This window comes from Melanostigma gelatinosum (genome assembly GCF_949748355.1).
Source record: "Melanostigma gelatinosum genome assembly, chromosome: 15".
NCBI lineage: Eukaryota > Metazoa > Chordata > Actinopteri > Perciformes > Zoarcidae > Melanostigma > Melanostigma gelatinosum.
This window is the reverse complement of record NC_136648.1, coordinates 22,476,111-22,499,016: the sequence shown is the minus strand read 5'-3', so window position 1 is coordinate 22,499,016 and position 22,906 is coordinate 22,476,111. Positions and strand designations below refer to the sequence as shown.

Below are 22,906 nucleotides of genomic sequence, written 5' to 3'. Positions count from 1 at the left end.
ACAGAGACAGAGTTGGTGTACAGCTTTTAGAGCCTTTTAGCTGAAAACAGCTGCCTTGTGTGTCGGGCTCATAACTGTGATTGAAATACTGCACTATTGACAAGCCAATCGTATGGGATGGAAAACAACCGCCACTACCGCTACGTCACGTTGTGCCGTTTTTCCAGTGGTAGCGCCATCTTTCTACACTAAGATACAAACGGCAGCAGTGTTGTGAGAGTGAACCAAAACAGGAAGGTTGCGGTCCGGATAGCTAAACAATGAGCTGAAGCTCTCTGTAAAGCTCTGTAAAGAGGAGTCATTTGATACAATTAGTGATTACAGCCACTTATAAATAAAACCCTGCTGAAAACATTTGACTAAAACACTCAACCATGGCCGTGGTCAACTTTAATTGATGTTTCAATAGATTCCAAATTCTAACACAGCGGGAAAAAGGCCGCTTTAACACCTCTGCAGTATATAGTCCTAAATCCTAGAAACAAGTCAGCATTTTTGCACTTCTGGTTCCCTTGTCTGGAAGTCGATGGGTTTTTTGGTTAGTCTCCTGAAATATTGGTCTGTGGTTTAGCTTAGGAGATTTAAACATTTTGTTTTACAACATAAAATAAGTCAGTAAATGCTATTATGCGTCTTTTAAAAAAGGCGGTTGCTAACAAGTGGCTAAGAAAAAGGGGCGACCGTGACTCAGTGGTAGAGCAGGGTCATCCTTCAATCAGAGGATCGGCGGTTTGATCCCCGGCTCCGCTAGTCCATGTCGATGTGTCTTTGAGCAAGACACTTAACCTGCAGGCTGTTCCTGTGTGAATGGGTTAGTTAGTCCAGATGGACAGGTGGCCCCTTGCATGGCCATCAGTGTGTGAATGGGTGAATGATGACATGTAGTGTTAAAGCGCTTTGAGTGGCCATCACACCCACTAGTTGTGTTAACTCTCACTAATGTGATGTGATGTGGTGCAGTTGGTTTGTAGCCTAAAGTTAGCTTTTAACTTCTTCAAAAAATCACAAAAGCGGTGTTTCATTTGTAGGGGTGTAACGATACGCATATTCGTATTGAACCGTTCGGTACGCATGACGAACCGAACAATACGTTTGAATAAAAAAAAATAATATTTAAATTTTATTTTATTTTTTAACCTTTATTTAACCAGGTAGTCCTATTGAGATTAAAAATCTCTTTTGCAAGATGTAAGTAACAATACAAGATGTAAGCAAGATGTAAGTAACAATACTACATAACATTAAGGAGCAGTTTTTGTTTTTGATGCTTATGTGTTGCTAAGAAGACACCCCAGAAGATGAGTCACTCAGGTATAGTTCCATCATTGTTCAAAGTCAAAGAATAACTTCATGATGTTAGTTGTAATGAATAAATATATTTTAAAATCAAGTACATTTCTCTGGCATTTATAGTTTTCTACTGTACCGAACCGTACCGAACCGTGGCTCCACTGTATCGAACCCAACCGTGAATTTTGTGAACCGTTACACCCCTAATCATTTGTGAAGATTTATCTTGCTGAACAAAGCGTGTACGTTTCATGAAGGTTTGTTTGCCACAGAGCTTATTTTTCTGCAGTAATCTAAAGTTCAATGAATAAATCCCACTGGCTTTTTGACGCGGGAACCAGTGTGACGTTAACTTCCTGTTGGCTACACGTATGTCTTCCCAGCAGTGCTTTACGAGTAAACGTCTCCCCTCTCCATACTCTCATATATTCAAAGCAAAGTATGTTTTTTATCTGCTGCTTCTGTCAGAATGACTAGAATAGTGCGTTACCGCTGCACAGAAGCAGCATTACAAAACAGTTTGTCGTGAGTCTGCAAACTTGTTTGGAATTTATCGTGGTACAAGTTGAAGCGTTTGGGGACAACTAAGCGGGAAATACAAAAGGAGAGTAGTCTGAGCAGCAGAGGAAGAGGACTGAAGAGATGGACGGAGCAGCGAGAGTTTTAGGGAGGTGATGAAGTGATTGAAGAAAGAAGTGAGGCCACGAAGGCGCTATGAGGAAGAGAGGGGAGAAGGCAGCCAAGTGGAGAAGTGTGTGTGTGGCCAGATGGCTCCAGCGTGTGGCGACCAGCCAGAGGAACAGGTGCAGGTCACATGACCAGCCGTTACCAGGGAGATGGTGATTGCTTTTGGCGTGAGGATGAAAGGAGAAGGGCCCCAGGGACAGAGGGGGAGAGCGAGAGAGAGAGAGAGAGAGAGAGAGAGCAGGGGGGAAGGATCCAGGCTTACAGTACTGCAAAGGGCAACACTCAAACTACGAAAGACACAGCTGTTTGCGCTCTGTACATTGTCTTTCATAGTGAGTTAGTAGAGGAGGTTAATGTGTCCTTTATGGCATACATGTATAACTGTATGTTGGTCATTTAAGAAAAGTATGGTTGGATTGGGATGGCTCGCTCCAGTTCTGCAAAGAAACGAGGCTCCAATGCTAACAAATCTGTTATGAAACCTTTTATCCCTTCTACAATACATTCATTCATTTTTATATGCTGCTTTATGATCTATTTGACTCTAAATGGGCCATAATTTACTAAATGAACGTCATGCTGTATTGAAGACTTGAAACTAGAGATTGAGACCATAAACTCATGTTTACAATGTTTACTGAGGTAATAAATCAAAAGAGAAGTAGAGTTATTTGCTCATAGACTTCTATACAACCAGAGGAGTCGCCCCCTGATGGACAGTAGAGATAATGCAGCTTTAACACATGAAGCGTCGGCATCTCTTTTCGGACCCATTGGTCGCCCCCTGGGCTACGGCTAATGTACTAATGGAGTTATGTTTTTGCAGTCTGACAAGGCCAAGAGAGTGGTGCATCTACTCTAATGGAAGTAGCTTATTGAACAGCTTGTTTTCAGATCATAGCTTCAGGTTTAGTTTCCTAAATAGTCACTTAAACCATATATTTGACTTGAGTATACAACTGTATGTTGGTATTAAAACATCAGTATTTTGTAAACTGCCTTCATAATATAATAACCTTATAATAGTCGTGGCAGTGAAGTAAGCGAGTTCTGTGTGAGAGACGGAAGAGGGGTGCAGAGTGTCCTCTCCTTTCTCTGCTGTGTGTGTGTGTGTGTGTGTGTGTGAGAGAGATAGAGCCAGCTCCTCTTGCTCTCCATGCCAGAGATTAGAGGAAGCTTGAGGGCCTTTCAACCCCTCCTCCTCTTTCTGGGGCCTCTCTCCCCTGTCTGTCTGCCTGTCTCTCTCCCTCCCCCCCTCCCTGTCTCACTCTCTCTGCCCCCCTTCTCCGTGCCTGTATCTCTCCATCTTGCTCCCTCCGCCTCCTCACCGTCTTTCATCACATTAACCCCCTGTGTGCCAGAGCCTGAGGCACACTAATGATTTCTAAATGGGTAAATCAAACATGGCGACTGCCCTGGGACAGACAGGCGCACACACACATACACACACGATTACCTCGTCGTGTGTAAACTGTAAAGGAGGAAACACTTTGAGGACTGGTCTTCTGTTGTTTTATTTTACCCACTTGTCTCTTCTGTGGATATAAAGTTGTTTTATTTCCTTCTTCCTCTCTCTCCACAGCAGTAAGAAGGTGGAGTCTGAGGGCGGGTCTAGCGCTGCTAAGAAGGATTCCAAGAGGACGAGAGAGCCGTCAGTCAGCGACGACGTGGAGGTGAAGTCTCCACCCCCCTCGCCTCCTGAGGAGGAGGACGATGACGGTGTACAGGTTGGCATCTAAAATAGAAACAATAGTTTCTTCAGGAAGCCTAGCGAGAATAGCAGAAGGCCACAAACCTTATTTTTTCTCTTTGGCATCCCTCAGCCTGTAGACAAAGAAGGCGTCTACTGTAAACCAGCCATGTTGACAGACCAAGTTCACACCGTGCACTATCAGCAACTTCTCAGCTGTCGCATACATTTATTTATTTTCAGTGCACTATTTGAAATACAATTTAAAATTTGGAGGAAGAAAGCAGGACTCCACCGTATCCCTCCTCAAACCCCTCGGATCAATTTTGTATGTGTGAATGTGATTATGTGGGCCATGTAAACAGAGTAGCAGCTGGCTATTAGCGCCCCTCATTCAGATATGAACCTCAACAGTTGCCTTCTCACACATCCTTATTATTTGGCAACGTTTTGATATAAACATGGATCTAAACATGCCGGACCATATGGAAGAGAATAATGACAATGAAGTGTGTTTCCTGTGGATTCCTGTCTCCAGCGCTGCTCTAGTCTCACACAGTATGCTCTCTGATGTGTTGAGTGTCTTTTACTCATCTCTCTCTGCTTTACGACCAGTGGACATTTTGAATGAACCAAGTGAAAGGGGGGATTGGGAACGAGTCATCAAGCTGCTGCTGCTGCTGCTGCTGGGATATCTGCAAAAGGTGACAAATTTACAGCCGATGTCCTCTCCCTCTGTCCAACAGAAGCGTCGCTCCAGCCGCCAGGTGAAGAGGAAGAGGTACACGGAGGATCTGGAGTTCAGGATCTCGGAGGAGGACGACGACAGCGGAGATGACTCGCCGGCACCCAAGTCCCCGTCTCAACAACAGGTACAGCTGCAAGACTCGACGGGTCGGATCTACTACGGTCCGTCACACCGCTATTTAAAGAGTGTGTGGCCAGCGTCTGACATAAAGTAATCTCACAGAAAGAAGCTACACATTTTAAACCATCAGATTTCCCCCCTCATACCAAGGTATCGGTCACTAAACTGTCACGGGTTACATTAGGACATCGGTGGAAATAATGTAGATCGCTTTGGAGACTGAATGAATAGTTTCCTGTCTGGCACCTTCTTCCAATTTTATTTTGTTAAAGGGCAGTTTAAGTCAGTCGCTTTAGGCGTTATAACAGCAGTGTGTGTTTGCAGGACTTTGCTGAGACCGAGGGGCCCGTCGTGGAGAAGATCATGGGCAAACGCATCACCAAGAAACAGGTGAGATGATTCAACAGACATGCACACACTGGCCGAGTCACGGTATACGTCATCTGATTAGCCGCTCCACAGCTGGCCTGAGCAGATTACACACACAGAGCTCAGACAGCGAGTATTCACTCGGTAAGCGGAGACGTGAGCTCTCGTGTGTCATCGTGTGTGTGTGTGTGTGTGTGTGTGTGTGTGTGTGTGTGTCTCTCTCTATACCCGGCTTTGTTTTAGGTGGCTCGTCTAAAGAAAGCTCATCCCTGAGCCAACGCACGCACATCTAGTCACCAGCCAACCTTTCTTTGCTAGCCAGCTGCCAATGGGTTACCCCCCCACCTACACGTGCGCGCACACACACACACACACACACACACACCGCTCCATTCAGAGTTGACCTCAGGCTTGGCACACAGCCAAAACCACAATGCTAGCTACGCCAGACGCCAAGCTAGCGTTTCCTCAGGCTGTGTGTGATTGATGATTCATGGCATTACAGTAGTAGTAGCAAGGCAGAGTGTGTGTGTGTGTTACAGTAGTAATGGTGAATGGAAGTGGACGGCTGCACTTGAAAGAGCTACTGTTTTGGTATTTCCCTTTCTCACATACGCACACAGCAAGAGAAACACTTTTTTAACATCGTTCTGATGTTTGTGTTTTCTGCCACATATTTTTCTTTGACTAATAATCTGTCTCTAGTTTGGAAGTAAAATCTGTTGGCATATTTTAAATGTTCCATCTACTTCGCCGCACGCTTCATCTACATCTGGCTGTTCTGTTTTATCCCAAAAAGCAAAATGAATGAACCAGTATTGTCCCTGTGTGTGTGTGTGTGTGTGTGTGTACACAGCTTTTTTGCTGCTTGATTCAAAAGGAAAACTCCCACAGTTCTGATTTCCCATGACTAATCCAGTATTTCCCAGTAGTTAGCTCCCGTCCAGACAGACCCGCCACTAATATAGTTACACTTCTAACAATATTGGTCCTCACAGTCCGGGGGAATTCACCTCGACGGGCCGGCTCCCTGTGAGAGTCCATTCTTTACCAGGGCACAACGTTCTTCACTTAGCCTCTTAGTTTAGCCCTAAAGTGCACCAGATTGATTCACTTCACTTTGAAATGTAGCGACATACAGACAGGGTGAAAGTCCCTGTATTTTTTCCTATCGAGATATATCAATCAATCTCTCGCAGTGAAAAACATGTCACACATCTTCACCCTAATGTGAACATGTTGTTTCAGGCTCCTTCTGTGCCACTTAACCACACGTTGTATTACAATGACACACTGCTCGTTCACCGCACAGTTACTATATCTGCTCATTATTAACCTTTTTTTCTTTTTTTTTCCAGCTGGAGTCGGGGGAGGAAGTGGAGGTGGAGGAGTTCTACGTCAAGTTCAAGGGCTTGTGAGTAACGCGCTGTTTTTGTCTCTCCCTGTCACCCTCTTTTGTCTTTTACAGCAGGGATCCTCTTTTTTTCAACACACACACTCTTCAGGGTGTCCAAAGTGTAAAAGCTGAGTATATTCAGCCTGAGAGCCTTCTTCACTCTAGCATCAATAACAGTGGTAGTAGGTTGTTTTTCTTCCATCTTTTGTCATTTATTCAGACGGCCCATATTTCATTTGTGTCCACTCGCACTAATCAGATTTCCATTTGAATTGCAAAAAAAACGCAACGCAAATGAGAGTGAAGCGGCATGCACAAATGTGAACATACAACTTGCAAATAAGTGTGTAACCAACAGGATCGGTGGTGTGGAGGTTAATATTCTCTGGCTTTGATCAGAGTGAAATGAGCCCCTGGGTGTGTCTTTGTGTCTCAGTTCGTACCTCCACTGTCGCTGGGCAGACCTGGAGGAGCTCGAGAAGGACAAGAGAATACACCAAAAGGTCAAGAGGTTCCGGGCCAAGCAGCAACTCAACAGCTTCATCACGGAGGTAAGACCTGCGCTCTTCACTACAACCGATGAGCAACGGGTCAGAACATTTAAAAGAAGGAAGGGATTGATTATTGATTAAAATGATAAGTACTTTAAATGCTGTATTATAAACTGTTTAGAGCTAGTGTTAGGAAGTTAAACAGGTCATATTTCCCTTTTCGAACATTTATTTTTTATTGCTGTGAAAACACCACCTTCAGAAAACTGTTTATTGAAGTGTCTCACCAAAGACTACATTTTACAAAATGACATGTGAACACATTGAACGGCGCATGAAGGCATCATAATGTAACTGAATGGAGCCTCCGTACGTTAGCGGTGATGCTAACATGAACTTGCTCTCAGCACAGATTTGTTGTTGACGATGTAGCATTGTCAGGGATCGGCGAATAGAAAGCATTAACGATCACTGATCGCCTATTTTTACCCCCCCCCCCCCCCCCCCCCCCACACACACACACAGATGGACGACGAGCCTTTTAACCCCGACTACGTGGAGGTGGACCGCATACTGGACATTTCAGAGAGCCCAGATGAAAACGGAGAGGTGCTTTGATCTCTCTCTGTCATCTTTCATGGGGTTTGAGCCTCTCCCTCCCCGCACGCACACACACTCACCAAACCTCCCTGTTTCTCTGTGTGTGTGTGTGTGTGTGTGTGTTTCTGTGCAGACGGTGACCTTGTATCTGGTGAAATGGTGCAGTCTGCCTTACGAAGACTCTACCTGGGAGCTGAAGGCCGACATCGACCAGTCCAAGATAGAGGAATATGAAGGCATCGCAGCACACACACCCAACACTACGAAAGTGGCAAGTAGCCCTGTGTGTGTGTGTGTGTGTGTGTGTGTGTGTGTGTGTGTGTGTGTGTGTGTGTGTGTGTGTGTGTGTGTGTGTGTGTGTGTGTGTGTGTGTGTGTGTGTGTGTGTGTGTGTGTGTGTGTGTGTGTGTGTGTATATATGCTCGTTGGGTACTATATGGGTCCCAGCCTCCTCCCAGTAGGCGTGTGTGTTTGTGTGTGTTGGCCTGCTGCCCCGCTGCCTACTCCTTCCTCCTCCAGATTTACAGCTCCCTTAACTGCTCTCCACAGGGCCACGTTCTTGTGGTCTTACACACTCACTCACACACACACACACTCGCACACACGCCCTGCTCTTGTGGCCAAGCCAAACCACTAACAGTGTGTTTAATGCTGAACAGAAGCAGCTGACTGGCTGTGGTCTTTCCTTCATCACTCCGTTCTCTCCCTGTGTCCATCTATTTAACTGCTGCCTACTGTTTCTCCTTAAAGGGATAGTTCAGATTTTTTTTAAGTGTTTGTATGAGGTTCTTCTCCATAGTCAGTGTTTTACTACAGTAGATGACGTTTATAGAAACAGACTGGAGAACCAGCACAGGAGCAAAGCAATGTACTGCTTACCAAATCTATATTGTGTACGTTATATTTATAATATCTTCACCACTTTACCTTGCTGTCATACAGCCCTTTGTGACGTTACAGCCAGTCATTTTACCTCTCAGAACACAGCCGGTGCTGGTCTACCACTGCCTCGGTGGGTTAGTTTGTGTCGTTGTGTGACTTTCCTAAATCCAAACTGACTAAACAATCGAGGCAGCGCTAGACCAGCAACTGCTGTGTTCTGCAAAGGTAAAATGACTGTTTGTAGGTAAACGGGTGAAGATATTCTACATATAGTATAGTACACTTAACTGTTATTGATTCTTCCAGGTGTCTAAAATACGTCCACAGCAGTACATTACTTTGCTTCCGTGCTGGTGCTCCTGTCTGTTTCTCCAAACCTCATCTCGAAGAACTGTGTGCCCACTTCCAAAGATCCCAACTGTCTTTAAGGACCATGTTAGAAATGCTCCACAGAGGCAGTATTTTTGTGTTTCTATACATTTAGCCACACTAGCAGTGTTGCTTGAGGGATGGCCGGTTGGACCAACAAAGAAACATCTGCTCAACTATTTGACGGATGGACATTCATCTTCCCCAGAGGATGAATGTTGGTGACTCCGAAGGTCAAAATTCCACTTGTCAACAGTTTAGTGCATGACAAGATTCCTCACACTAACCCACGGTCACGTTGATTTTTCATGTGGATCAACATGTTGCTTAAAGGGGGGTCAGGACTTTGGCTTTCTATTCTGAGCCCTCCTTACCCCGAAAGGGTCTTTTAGAATAAACAACTGCTACATGCATCAATCATATTTCAGGAACGAAAAGCAGCTAAATCAAAATAGTAGCTGCATCTAATGAACTTATGAATTACTCCACTATTTTACCTCTACATGAGGCAGTGAAACCCTCCGTCAACCCATCTACTCTATTTCAAAGAGCCACATGCTTACACCAATGAATTCAGAAGGATCGTTAAGCCTCAGTGTCGTTTAATAAATAATTGAATGTGCGTCTAGGATCGGCCTCCTGCCACCGACTGGAAAAAGCTGGAGGGCTCCAAGGATTACAGGAACTGCAACGCACTCAGGGAATACCAGCTAGAAGGCCTCAACTGGCTAACCTTCAACTGGCACAACTCGTAAGTCTGCATTCACTTTATTTTGTTAGAATGAGTCCCTAACTGCTGCTGCTAGCTGTGTGTGTGATAGCGCCTCATTTAATAGTCTTAAGTGGACATTAAGTGACCCTCGAGCATCGTGTGGTCTAAGTTCTCCCACCGGTGCCATCCATGGATTAAAGGCGTGCTCTGATGGCACCACAAGAGTCTGTAGACCACTTCTGTCAGGAGCACCAACACAAGCTGGACTTAAGTCTGAGGACAAGGACCCTTTTCTGTTCCAGGGCCACATATCTTACAGTTTGAGAGTGAAGATTAGTCATGGAGGTGTTGGAGGTGTGTTTTAGATCGGGGGAAATGTGAAGGAATTCAATTTTTCAAGTCTTTAGAGTATAAGGTATCTGGATTTGGGTTCCACGCTAGTTTAGTGGAACCGAAATATAAATGTATGTGTTGTTTTGAGCATCTCGTTCACTTTTCGTCCGCAGACGTAACTGTATCTTGGCAGACGAGATGGGTCTAGGTAAGACCATCCAGTCCATTACATTCCTCCACGAGATTTACTTGAAGGGCATCGAGGGGCCGTTCCTGGTCATCGCCCCGCTCTCCACCATCCCCAACTGGGAGAGGGAGTTCAGGACCTGGACCGAGCTCAACGCGGTGGTCTACCACGGCAGCCAGGCCAGCCGCAAGACCATCCAGGCCTACGAGATGTACTACAGAGACGCACAGGTAAACGGGGCTGAGGCTAATCTGGCCTTAAAGTTTGCTTTAAGGCATTATGTTGTTTTTTTAGACAAACGTAATTTGATGGATGTAACTAGATAAAATGAACGGGCGTCTACATTTTTTGATCACTTTGGTTGTGTTAATGCATCTGGCAAACAAATCTCATTCTTTTATTTCAGCTCCTATAATAAGTCCATAATAAACTGTGTAGCCAAAATACAGACCTGTTTGATCCCACGACCATTACAGTATAGATCATACATTACATCATGTGTTCAATCTAGAGCTCTGGTTTCTAACTTTTACTTTTTACTGTACTCCACCAGATTGAGTCATTATCTCATGTTTGCCTTATGTTGTAAATACGTGCAGTATTCCTGGTTTCTGCAGTAGTTGATGCATTAATATAAATGTTGTTGCTAGGGAAATCCTTCTAGAGTTGAATATACAGCAAAGAATAAAAACCATTTTTTTAAATACACAAAGAAAACAGTGGCATTAAGGAAACAAACAGCTTGACATTTTGGAAATTAATGCATATTTGGTAGTTATGATCAAGAGTGATGTTGGTTAAAAGACTTACTTCAGTTCAAGTGGAAAATAATGTTAATAATAGTATTTTTAGGAAGGGGACACATTTGTCCTCTAAGGACGTCAAACCAAATTTCTTAAAGTGAAGCACAAGGGTTCATAAATGTCTTATCCAGGCTTTCTGTATCCACATTTCTACATAAAATGAGTGTAATTTGCTGTCATCAAAACACAAAATGTTTGGCCGGTCACTCAGCGTGTGACGGAAGCTCAACCTAAACCTCAGCTTGTCAGCTTGTAAAGCAGAAATAGACGAAGGAACAGAATCTGGATTGCTGGTTGTACACGGTCTTGGCAGCGCTGTATGAGAACTGAGGATGAGGCCGACGAAGCTGCACAGTAGAAAAGTCAGCAGATCCGAGCACCTCCTCGTCAGGGGAGATCTTCAGCCAGCTGGGGATGTACGGCGCTCCTCTGCTGTGTAAGCTCTTTATGGTCCAGTAGCTGTAAGCTCCTACTGCACAATGCTGCCAACATCTCTCAGTGCAACCTATGCCACAGTGAGCCTCTGAGGAAAATAAGCTGTAGTAGCCGCGTCCTCGCTAGCTGCTTGTTCCTAATCCAGGCTGAGGTAATCCTCAAGGTCGCCATAAAGGCCGTGTTCTTTTGTGCTGTACTGCCTGCTTCATCTGCAGACAGAGGGGGACATACAGCAGACGCCTCCTGTCTCCACTGTTCATTTCTGCCATGTCTTAGATGGCTATATGTTGTATTGTGTATTTCACCTGGTTTGGATAAAGAAAACCAGCACAAAACACGTGGAAAATGTTTAGTCGCAGAAATTTGAACCTCCTATTTCAGAGCTTCTCTTGCTTTTTCTCACAGATGTACAGAGCAGCTGTGGCCCACGGTCACTGCTTTTTACTTAACGTGAAAACTGTTTCCCTCCCAGATCCACAGGGTAAGATCATAAAGGACTTTAAGATGACTCCTATTGACCCTCCTTCTCTCCCCTCTTCTAAGGGTAAGATAATAAAAGGAGCGTATCGGTTCCACGCCTTGATAACGACCTTCGAGATGATTCTGACCGACTGCCCGGAGCTCCGCAGCGTGCCTTGGCGCTGCGTGGTGATTGACGAAGCCCACCGCCTCAAAAACCGCAACTGCAAACTACTGGAAGGACTCAAAATGATGGACATGGTGAGTGGTGGCCAGGGCCGGAGGAACGCAGGAGCAACTGCAATCAGTTGTTAGTTCTGACATCAAGTCGATTACATGCGCTTACTTATACTACTTGAACTCAAGGCTCTAAAAAGTCCCCATTCTGAGGTATTTGTTGTAGTTTCTTGGCACACTGAGTACAGGTTGATAAAACAAGAAGCAGCATTTTAGCTTTTCAAAGGTCTTGTAGAAACTTGAGATCAGCCAGTACCTGAGACGTGTTACTCGATCCCTCTCGCCTTCCCTTTGGGCTTCCCATTTTAGAAACTCAAATTTCCTCCCTCCCTCCTCCAGGAGCACAAAGTTCTGTTGACGGGAACTCCTCTCCAGAACACAGTGGAGGAGCTCTTCAGCTTACTTAACTTCCTGGAGCCCGAGCGGTTCCCGTCGGAACAGACATTCATGACTGAATTCGGAGACCTTAAGACGGAAGAGCAGGTAAACGGACGACTGGGGGGGGGGTGGAGTTGTCATCTTTATTCAGTTCTTAAAATTCCACAAGTGTTAACATTTCGTCTGTCCATCTCAGGTTCAGAAACTGCAGGCCATTCTGAAGCCCATGATGCTGAGAAGACTGAAGGAGGACGTGGAGAAGAACCTGGCCCCGAAGGAGGAGACGATCATCGAGGTAGGACCGAGATGATCTCAGCACCAAAAGACAGTGTTGCGTGTGAGCGCTGGTAAGAGTCATATTTGAGAGAAGGAGAAACAAATTGACTTAACTCTTGTTTTCATCAGGTGGAGCTGACTAACATCCAGAAGAAATACTACCGGGCCATTCTGGAGAAGAATTTCTCCTTCCTGTCAAAAGGAGGTGCAGGGGGGGGAGGAGGAGGAGGTGGCGGTGGTGGAGGACCCAACGTCCCCAACCTCCTCAACACCATGATGGAGCTGAGGAAATGCTGCAACCACCCCTACCTCATTAATGGTATACACATGAACACACACAGGCACTTCTAAAAGTAGGAAGATTCTATGAACCAAACTCAGAATGTCTTTGTGTCCTGCTGAAGTTGAATTGTTTTCCTGCATCCAGGAGCGGAAGAGAAGATCGCCGAGGATTTCAGGGAGTCCCACGGCGGCAGGGCGGACATGCCGGACATGGCCCTCCAGGCCATGGTCCAGGCCGCCGGCAAGCTGGTGCTCATCGACAAGCTGCTGCCCAAACTGAAGGCCGGCGGACACCGAGTCCTGGTGTTCAGCCAGATGGTCCGCTGCCTGGACATCCTGGAGGACTACCTCATCCAGAAACGGTGAGTGGAGACGAGATGTGTTGGGACGCCTCGTTCTGTTTTGGTCCATCTTTACTACGGCGTTCCGGGAGGTTACTGATAATAACGCACCGCTCTGTGTCCAGATATCCCTACGAACGGATAGACGGTCGAGTTCGTGGCAACCTGCGGCAGGCAGCCATCGACCGCTTCTCCAGACCCGACTCGGACCGCTTTGTCTTCCTGCTGTGTACGAGAGCTGGAGGACTCGGCATCAACCTGACCGCAGCAGACACCTGCATCATCTTTGACTCTGATTGGAACCCTCAGAATGACCTGCAGGTATGAACCGCTCTGATCGGCCCCACTGCTGGATGTAATGTCTCTGCCGGCCAGGACAGAAGAGGAAGTGAGATCCGCTGTTAGGACAACGTGCCTGACTCCCTGACTGTGTCCCCCCCCCCCCCATTTCAGGCCCAGGCCAGGTGCCACCGTATCGGCCAGTCCAAGGCGGTCAAGATCTACCGTCTGATCACCAGGAACAGCTACGAGAGGGAGATGTTCGACAAAGCTAGTCTGAAGCTGGGGCTGGACAAGGCCGTTCTCCAGAGCATGAGCGGACGAGAGAACGCCAACAGCGGGGTGAGAAGCATCGCACATCTTACACACCTAGTATCCACAGCGATGGCTTCAGGTTGATGTTTGTCCTGTAAGTGAATCTGCTTAGTGCGCCGTGTGTCTGAAGGACTTTCCGTTTCGATTATTGCAGAAAATAAGATCAAAGTTTGATTACTTGCACATTTTGTTCAGCAAGATAATCTTCACAATTAACACCACTTTCATGATTTTTTTTCACGTAACTTAAATCCGAAGTAAAAATCTATAAAGTAACTCCACCACGGTCACATGACTTTACCACCTTTAAGATAAAGGCGGACTAGTGTTCAGCGTGATGCCGTTTAGCTGTCTAATGTTGTCAGACCCCTCTTTGGGTTCATGTCTGATCCCTCTGGTTAGAACAGGGCACCCCAAACCGTACAAACATAAAATGAAAACAAAACGGACGGTGTCTGTGTGCTCACTTTAACATTCGTCATGACGTTTGTCTCTGGTGCAAGGTCCAGCAGTTATCCAAGAAGGAGGTGGAGGACCTTCTGAGAAAGGGAGCGTACGGGGCTCTGATGGACGAGGAGGACGAGGGCTCCAAGTTCTGCGAGGAAGACATCGACCAGATCCTCCAGAGACGAACCCACACCATCGCCATCGAGTCTGAGGGCAAGGGCTCCACCTTCGCTAAGGTAACCGGGTCGCCCCCATTCCGTCGCATCTATTGACGCCGTCTGAGGAACCGCCGCTGACCAATGAGTTCTCCTCCCTCTGCAGGCCAGTTTTGTCGCAGCGGGTAACCGAACCGACATTTCTTTGGAGGATCCGGACTTCTGGCAGAAATGGGCCAAGAAGGCGGAGCTTGACCTGGACGCCATCAATGGACGGGTACTACACACACACACAGCTGTGCATACACACTGATAACACAAGTACCTGCTGTGTAAAGCCCGCCCTCGAGCGCACACACACACGAATGATGTAGCCGTAGAGAAAGAGAGCGATCACAAAGTCCTCACACACGCACTTGGTGGTGTCCCCCTATGTAAAGGGGACTAGCAGTGGTAATTAGTCACCGCTATCACCACAAGCGAGGAGGAAGAGGAGGAGGAGGAGGGAGAGACTGATAGATCAGGAGGGAAGCAGAGAGAGAGAGAGAGAGATTAATATTGACAGTTGGGAATCTCCTCTCTTCCTTAATTACCCATGTTTCCCTGCTCTCGTGTGTGTGTTTGAGCGAGAGAGAGTAAGCTGCTTAGCTCCACTTAACAGAGCGCAGATGCCTGGAGGGTACAGAGATATCACTTAGGCTAGTGCTCTCTCTCTCACACACACACACAGACGGAAACACAAGCTCACTCACATTCTTGCACACCCGTTGAGTGCTCTGCTAACAGCCATCTTTATATTCTTGCTCTGCTTCCCCGTCTCGTTTTGTATTTGTGTATTTGTTCCTCCTGGTTGGCTCGTCTCCTCTCTGGTGGAGGGCCCGCCACTGGAACACTTAATCCTGCTCCAGGAGCGTGGACGTGGGGCCGCTTCCCCTGGGACTTCTCATTGTGTGATGTTCAAATGGAAACGACGGCGGCGCTCTGTGATAATTGCAGAGCTAACTACGGCCCTGTTTGCGCATATTAATGGCTGTGCAAGTGGAGGGGGGGTAATTAATTGAACAAAAATGTAATTCATTAGACAAGATAATTAACGGCAGTTTGTTTGAGCCGGACAGAAATGTTCTCAGCATCAGGCCCGAATATCCAATTAATCTGACTTTGTACAGAAGACGTTGTGTGTTCTCATAGAAGTCAGAATGTACAGGTACACCTGGGCCACCTCTCAGGAGTAAAGCAGAAGGTGCTTTGCATATTGCTGTGAATGGATTTCAGGCCATCTGTAATTGAAACAAGGTTCTTAGTAAATAATCGAAAAAGAAGGAATGAACACGATAACCGCTGACTTTGTCTCCAGAACACGCTGGTGATCGACACGCCGAGGGTGAGGAAGCAAACGCGGCACTTCAGCAGTGCCAAAGAGGACGAGATGCTGGAGTTCTCCGAGCTGGAGAGCGACGAGGACGAGCCGAGCAAGCCTTCGTCCAAACCCCGCCGGCCCCAGGACAAAACCCAGGGGTACCCCCGGTCCGAGTGCTTCAGAGTGGAGAAGAACCTGCTGGTCTACGGGTCAGTCACATGTTCATGTTTCCCACTCAAGAACCAGACAGGATTTACAAACCATGAAATCTGAAGTGTTTCTTTTAGATTCAGGCTGTTAGGGGCCACAGATGATACGATGCCATGAAGAGCGAAAATGCTCCATTGGAATAAGTGATCTGCTTACAGTTTTATTTGAAGGATTGGTTTGGGAAATTAACTTATTTGCTTTCCTTTGTTGCCGAGAGCTGGATGAGAAGATGGATACCACTCACAACTGTTTTCTAAATATGAAGCGAACATTCATACAAGTTGTAGAGAAACTCCCCCCGGCAGCAGGTATGAGTGGTGACGGTACAACACGAGGTGTTATAGAGCACGCGAGTTAACGGATGCAGACCTGCACACGGAGTGAATGAGTAGACCTACCGCTGCACTCGAGGGCAGAAACGCACTAATCCGACATGCCTGTAAACACACCATGACACACTTTTCCACGCCAAGCATTCTAGTGCACACACACACTCACACACTGCCTGTCACACACTCTCTTTTCTTAAACGAGAGTCCACTGTTTTTTTGTTTTTATTGCTTTAAATTATTTAAAACACATATTTGTCTCTAGGGAATAACTGTTGATATATGTTCTTGCATTAGAGCTGTAAAGAGCACTATTTAATTGGAATGTCTGTTAACCTGTACAGTGACAGAGGAGCATCGTACGAGTACACAATGATCACTGCCTTCAGACTGCATTATACGGCACACGCACACTGAGAGGCAAATTGACACACTTACCACAGACTGATTATCGGGCAAACCCATCCATTTTCACGGCCGACTTGGCGTGACCGTGTGTGTGTGTGTGTGTGTGTGTGTGTGTGTGTGTGTGTGTGTGTGTGTGTGTGTGTGTGTGTGTGTGTGTGTGTGTGTGTGTGTGTGTGTGTGTGTGTGTGTGTGTGTGTGTGTGTGTGTGTGTGTGTGTGTGTGTGTGTGTGTGTGTGTGTGTGTGTGTGTGTGTGTGTGTGTGTGTGTGTGTGTGTGTGTGCGCATTAAGACAGAACAGTGGTGCTAGTGAGATGTCAGCGCTGTTATTGTTAGTCTAGTCTCGTGGCCCGAGGCTGTAGGACACAAGAACACACTGTCTGACTGGGCCCGTCCTCTGCACCCAGGCCGCTCTGTTGTCTTTTCCCATCATCCGTCTCGTCCTGGTCCACCATTCCACCCACCACCACCACCCCCACCCCCACCCGCCTAAAATCATTCAGAGGAAGGTCACATGGTTCAGTGGAGATTTGGAAGCAGCAGTGGAAAGATTTCAGGACACCGTGAGGAACGCCACATCAGCCTTTAGATCGCTTGCTCGCTGGGTGGGGGCGTGTTCGGGGTGTGATCCACACACACACACACACACACACACACACACACACACACACACATAGTGGGATGTCTGGGTTGTTCTAGTTAGGGCGACTGTTACAGTTTAGTCATTGTAGGATAGAAAACATTCAGGTTTCAGTTCACACTATCGTTATCTAAGTATAGCAGGTTCATCTTTAGGAATATGTATTTATTTGAGACTTTCACCCTCTTCATTACAAAACGTTCTCCTACATTCCATCCATCCTACATTATCTGATAGTATTTCTATTTCTTGATATTGTCATATTGTCTGTAAAATAACGTTTATCTGTGTATGATCATACCAGCATCATCATTCTGGTAAACTCATCTTAATTTAGAGGGAACGCAGCTCGTATGTGACCTTTTAGAGGGCTTTTATTTTGAAACTCCTCATCAGAATGTCCTGATATAGTGACTCTGAGGTGGTCTGCTATTATCACGAAGTGAAACTTTGTCTGTGGAAACAGGAAGTTCCCGAATGACACTCGGAGGTGGTGTACTTGGATTTTGAAGTTAGATTGGTCTTTGCAACTTTATCCTTTATTATTAAGTTTGACTAGTTTTTCACAAAATAGTTTTGTTTTCTCTGAAATATAGTTTGCAGGCAGTATTTATTTTCATGCTCATTCATTTTCTATACTATTTATTCAGTTGTAACTCATGGGGATTAGCTTGACCATCTTTTTACAAGTGGAGGCTGTTTCCCAACTCGACGTGGATATTTGATGTAATCGGCTGACTGTGTCCCTTCCTGTTTCCTCCATGTCTTCAGGTGGGGCAGGTGGAGCGACATCCTGGCTCACGGGCGCTTCAAGCGGCCCCTGAAGGAGGCCGACGTGGAGACTATCTGCAGGGCCCTGCTGGCCTACTGCCTGCTGCATTACCGCGGAGACGAGAACATCAAGAGCTTCATCTGGGACCTGATCACCCCGAGTGCAGACGGGACCACCAAGACGCTGACCAACCACTCTGGTAACACACACACACACACACACGCACGCATACCTGACTCAGCTATAGACTCACTCTGTATGGACTGCGTAAGCACATATAGTCACACAGCCCCAACACTACATGTCACAGCTCAGAATGACTGCTGCAGAGGAGAAACCTCATGCAAGTCATCATTTTAAAGTCGTGTCTTGCCTAACGAGTTTTCATTGCTTACCAGAGCTGATTGTTGGAGAGAAAGTAGTGAGAAGAGTTAGCTGCTAGTTAGAATAACACCAGTGTGTTTAGGCTCAGTGAGTTGGCCACTTAACAGGACTCTTGAGGATTCTTACCGAAACGGAGTGATTGTTTTTATATTCGTGTCTGATCCCTCAGCTATAGAAAAGTATAAAAACAGAGATACGTACCTGAGTTTTGGCGTAACAAAACAATGCTATGACACTTGAATAAAAATTAAAACATTTCCCGAGAGTAAGATTTCCAGAAAACAATTAAAAGTTTTCAATTGTCTAAACCAGTGTTTAAACACTAACCTCAACGTGCAATATAGCGCTGACGAAAGAACACAAGAATAAAATGTAGTTAAATAGAATAACGAAATCTTCCCATCGCTCTCTCAAACACACAACAGTGGCACTCAGTCCGTCTCTGTCCCTCTTTTATCTCCTGGCTTGTGCTACTATAATGCTTTAAAGTTTCGTAGAAGTACCCTACCATTGTCTGAGCACCTTGCCCCCCTCCCCCCCAGGTCTCTCCACTCCAGTCCCTCGGGGCAGGAAGGGCAAGAAGGGGAAGCCCCTAGCCCCTCCTCCGCAGACGCCGCGAGCCGATTGGTTGGCCAGCTGCAACCCCGACCACTTACTGCAAGAGGATAGCTACAAGAGACACCTGAAACACCACTGTAACAAGTAGGGCCTCCTCATTCTACACACTCCACACACACACACACTGCAGGGGCCCAGTAACAGTTTATAAAAGGCTTATTAGGCTATGGATACTGAGCTAATGTGGACGGAGCCATGGCTGTAGCACACACACACACACACACACACACACGCTGGATCGTTGCCCTTGGTCAGCTCTCTCTCTCCTCTGTTGTCAGGGCGATAGGCCTCAATCCCAAGATTTTTTTCCTTCTTCTTGAGGGGGAAGTTTGTTTGTGTGCGTGCGTGTGTGCCAGGCCAGGTGCTAGGCAGGCAGACCTGTTGGAAGTTGGTGAAAGAACGCACTTACGCTCGCGCGCGCGCGCGCGCGCGCACACACACACACACACACACACACACACACACATACACACACACACACACTTGGGGGTGATTATGTGGTGCCATCTGCTAGGCTGGAGCACAGCGTTGTGTGGCTAATCAGGCCTGGCACATTGATGGATGAGCTCACACAGCCTGCCAACAAACACACACGGCAAGTTGTGATGCCATTGATGCACAAACACACACTCACACTGCATAGTGGCTTTTATACCCTCCCCCCGTCTTCGCTGCCTCTCCAAAACTTTCTGTCCCCACCAGCAACGCCGCTCTCTGTCCTTTCAGTTCTTTTCCTCACTGCTCTCCCCCCCACCCCCGCCCCTCCTCCTCCGTCCGTTATTGGCATTAAATCCTGGTGACAAATGTTTACAGTGAAGGCACGTCTCCCGGTTAGCAGCGTTTCCAGCGTCAGGAGATCAGATCGGACTCTCATTCTTGAGCCGTGGCTGAAGTGATCAGTTTTACTGGGGGGGATGCTGGAAGAGTATGACTCTGACATCCGTGTTCGTGTCCAGAGAAGAAGGCCATCTATTAGGCAGCAGTTGTAGAAGCCGCTGAAAGCAGTAATGTATGATTCTGCAGCCGGTATTTCAGCTGCAGAGTTGTAGCTCACTGAGCTACTTCTGCTTCTTCACAGCTCGTCCTCCAGTCGAGTCAGGTGATGAAATCTCCCATATCAGAGGCTTTATATGGAAATGTTATGAATAACAAGTGGGGAAATACGTTTTTGAAAAAGAATTGCATTCTATCAATGATTCTCAAAGTGGAGTCTGTGAAAAGGGTTCACATTCATTCATTTTAAACTATTTATTTTTCAACAAATGCTCCAAAAAAATTTAGTTTACACAATGATTACAATGACCCAGAACCGTTCTTCCACCATCACTCTGACAACCATCTCGTCAGCTCATGCAAAATAAGGTTCTCAGGTTATTCAGCAGAAGCTAACTAATGGACTTTGTGTTGCAGGGTGTTGCTGCGGGTGAGGATGCTGTATTACCTGCGGCAGGAAGTCATCGGCGACCAGGCCGATCGCACCCTGGAAGGAGCTGACTCCAGGTCAGTGAACACTTCTCTTTAACCGCATCCTCCCTCGCTATGGATGACCACCACATGAGGCTGTTTCAGCTTTACCTTTCTCTCTTCACTTTGAGCCTTTCGCTGCTCAAACTCACTCTGCAGCTCTTGTTGTTTACAACAAACTAATCTGACATCTGAAGATTTTAAAACAAGACGTTCTTATTAGTGATCTGTTTCATTGTTAACATCACCGATTTTTAAAAAAACAACAAAAAAAACAGATGGACAGAAAACAGAACTACCGTTTGGGTTCTTTGTCCAGACCTTTAATCTCATAACCTGCTATTAGATCCAATCCCCAAAAGAGCACCAGATCCATCCTGTAGGTTTTTTCCTAGAAGACGACACACTAGTTGATTACAGTTGAAGGAAAGGCTTTCATGTATTGGCTGCATCATGAGAGTGAGTTGAGAGATTGATATTTATGAGCGTGTGATGAATTATTACTAGAGTGTATATCTCTGCCTGTTCTATTGGCCTCTTTGGCTGGTTTCTTTCTATTCTGACAGATACAACACAGTGTCTTTATCTGGGGACAATCAGCTTTTTATCACAGTTTTGACCCATTTAGAGCGTTTTCTTTTCCCTCCACGCGTCAACGAGACTTCTTCTCACTGGGCTCGAGGTTTCACAGAGCGATGCTGTCCATGTGGAGGTCTCACTCTGATGACTCCGTCACCGCTCCCTCCATCTTCTTCTCCGTCACGCAACACTTTTTCTTGCCATCTGTTCATCTCTCTCCCCCTTTCTCTCTGCAGTCCACTTTAGTCTCTCATCATCTTACCCCCCCTCCCATCACCCTTTCACCCAGATGTGACTGCATTTATAATGTGGAGCACGTGCACTTCATGTTGATCTATCCCCCTCCCCTCTCTCGCTCTCGTGCTCTCGCTCCCCCCCCCCCTCAATGGCTACTGTGACAGGCCCGTGTGTGTGTGTGTATATGGCGCGTGCGTGTGTGTCAGTGCATGCCAGACGTGAGCATACGGGGTGCCATCGTGCCAACATATGCCAGGGGGATTTAGCATGCCAGTCTTGGCGTGTGCGTTGCCAAGGCCGGGCATGCTGCTGTTTGCAGAGATAAGGGACTGTTTCCCTGGTTTCTTCTCCCCTCCTGTCACCCTCTGTCTCTCTGCTTCCATTGTTTATTGTACCCTTTCTCTCCAGAGCTAGCTGGAAACACCATTTTCTACCTTCTTTCCAAAATGGAGGTTTCTTTCTTTTTCTTTTTTTTTGGTGCCACAACATAAAATCCTCTCTGCAAAAAACAACCTCACTCATTATAATTATTGTCAGTTTGTCATTTACATTCACGGAGAGTTGCTGTTGCTGACCAAATAAGTGGTTTTAGTTGTTTTTTTTAAAGCGAGACCTCATAAGCTGGTAGTCTGAGTTTAGCTGCTCTGTCATACATCTCAAGCTGCTGTCGAATTTAGAGGTATGAAAAATAATGAATCATCTGCATTTATTTATTAAAAAGGGTTTTTCCACTGCGACCAGAATTTACTGGATCACATCCATAAAGTGCATCACTGTCTCCGTGGTGACTCCCCTACCAGCTTATTAAGATTTAGATTTATTGGACGGAGGCTGTTGATACGTGGTTGGAGCCCGCATGGGGCCCGAAGCGTTAAAATTAGGGACATTAGGAAATCAAAGTGTCAGAATCACACATGAATTGTGAAAAACATGGAGTCTTGATGAACCGGATGCTGCGTATCCATACTTTGATATTTTTGACAGCACTCGTTCCAGAGTATGCTCCCTGATCATCACCAAGACTAACATGTGAATATATTCATGTGCGTTATTTGTAGGACTTCATACTAATTTCCCTTCGTACTTCTGTCAGTGTGACCGTAAAATCCAGTATTATATTTCATTCTATGTGCTCTCAGAAAGCTCTGTCTTCAACCCTTTGTCCACAGAGCCATGCGTGGGGTTGGATGTTACTTACATGGTCAATTCTAGTCCTGATTCTGCTGATTTAAATCGGGTTCTTATCACTTCCTGTTTCAGTTTCTTTTCACATCCTGTTTGGGGAGAAAACTAGATGGGACTCCAAAACACAGTTCTTATTTTGAGCAGATTTAGGCTGCTGCCAAGAGACGTTTGAACCTTGAGGGAGCTGAGGCAATACTTCCTGTTTAGATCATCATTATTATTATTATTATTATTATTATTGCACACACAAACAGTATTTTTTGGGTCTCTGTGACACCGTGTTTGTACATCTGCCACAGTGAGCTGGACGTCTGGATCCCCCAGCCGTTCCACGCCGAGGTCCCGGCCGACTGGTGGGACAGCGAGGCCGACAAATCCCTGCTCATCGGGGTCTTCAAGCACGGTAAGAAGACCGCACGCTGCAGATCCACGTCCTCTCAACA

The 22,906-nt window shown here is 46.3% G+C and overlaps 1 protein-coding gene across 1 annotated transcript in view; it reads left to right on the top strand.

The window, feature by feature from the left end:
- The window catches only part of chd7 (chromodomain helicase DNA binding protein 7), a gene marked incomplete at its 5' end in the record, with an annotated part of 50,522 nt that overhangs the window by 16,840 nt on the left and 10,776 nt on the right, over positions 1-22,906 (top strand). Inside the window, 23 exons of the mRNA XM_079285324.1 lie at positions 3,560-3,704; positions 4,414-4,539; positions 4,860-4,925; positions 6,263-6,318; positions 6,737-6,851; positions 7,317-7,400; positions 7,525-7,662; positions 9,271-9,392; positions 9,860-10,103; positions 11,655-11,831; positions 12,147-12,290; positions 12,382-12,480; positions 12,591-12,780; positions 12,889-13,105; positions 13,210-13,405; positions 13,538-13,705; positions 14,182-14,361; positions 14,447-14,557; positions 15,638-15,849; positions 17,996-18,195; positions 18,923-19,082; positions 20,409-20,498; positions 22,763-22,866. Of these exons, the coding sequence (XP_079141450.1) occupies positions 3,560-3,704; positions 4,414-4,539; positions 4,860-4,925; positions 6,263-6,318; positions 6,737-6,851; positions 7,317-7,400; positions 7,525-7,662; positions 9,271-9,392; positions 9,860-10,103; positions 11,655-11,831; positions 12,147-12,290; positions 12,382-12,480; positions 12,591-12,780; positions 12,889-13,105; positions 13,210-13,405; positions 13,538-13,705; positions 14,182-14,361; positions 14,447-14,557; positions 15,638-15,849; positions 17,996-18,195; positions 18,923-19,082; positions 20,409-20,498; positions 22,763-22,866 (3,344 nt within the window). The remainder of the gene's footprint in view (positions 1-3,559; positions 3,705-4,413; positions 4,540-4,859; positions 4,926-6,262; positions 6,319-6,736; positions 6,852-7,316; positions 7,401-7,524; positions 7,663-9,270; positions 9,393-9,859; positions 10,104-11,654; positions 11,832-12,146; positions 12,291-12,381; positions 12,481-12,590; positions 12,781-12,888; positions 13,106-13,209; positions 13,406-13,537; positions 13,706-14,181; positions 14,362-14,446; positions 14,558-15,637; positions 15,850-17,995; positions 18,196-18,922; positions 19,083-20,408; positions 20,499-22,762; positions 22,867-22,906) is intronic.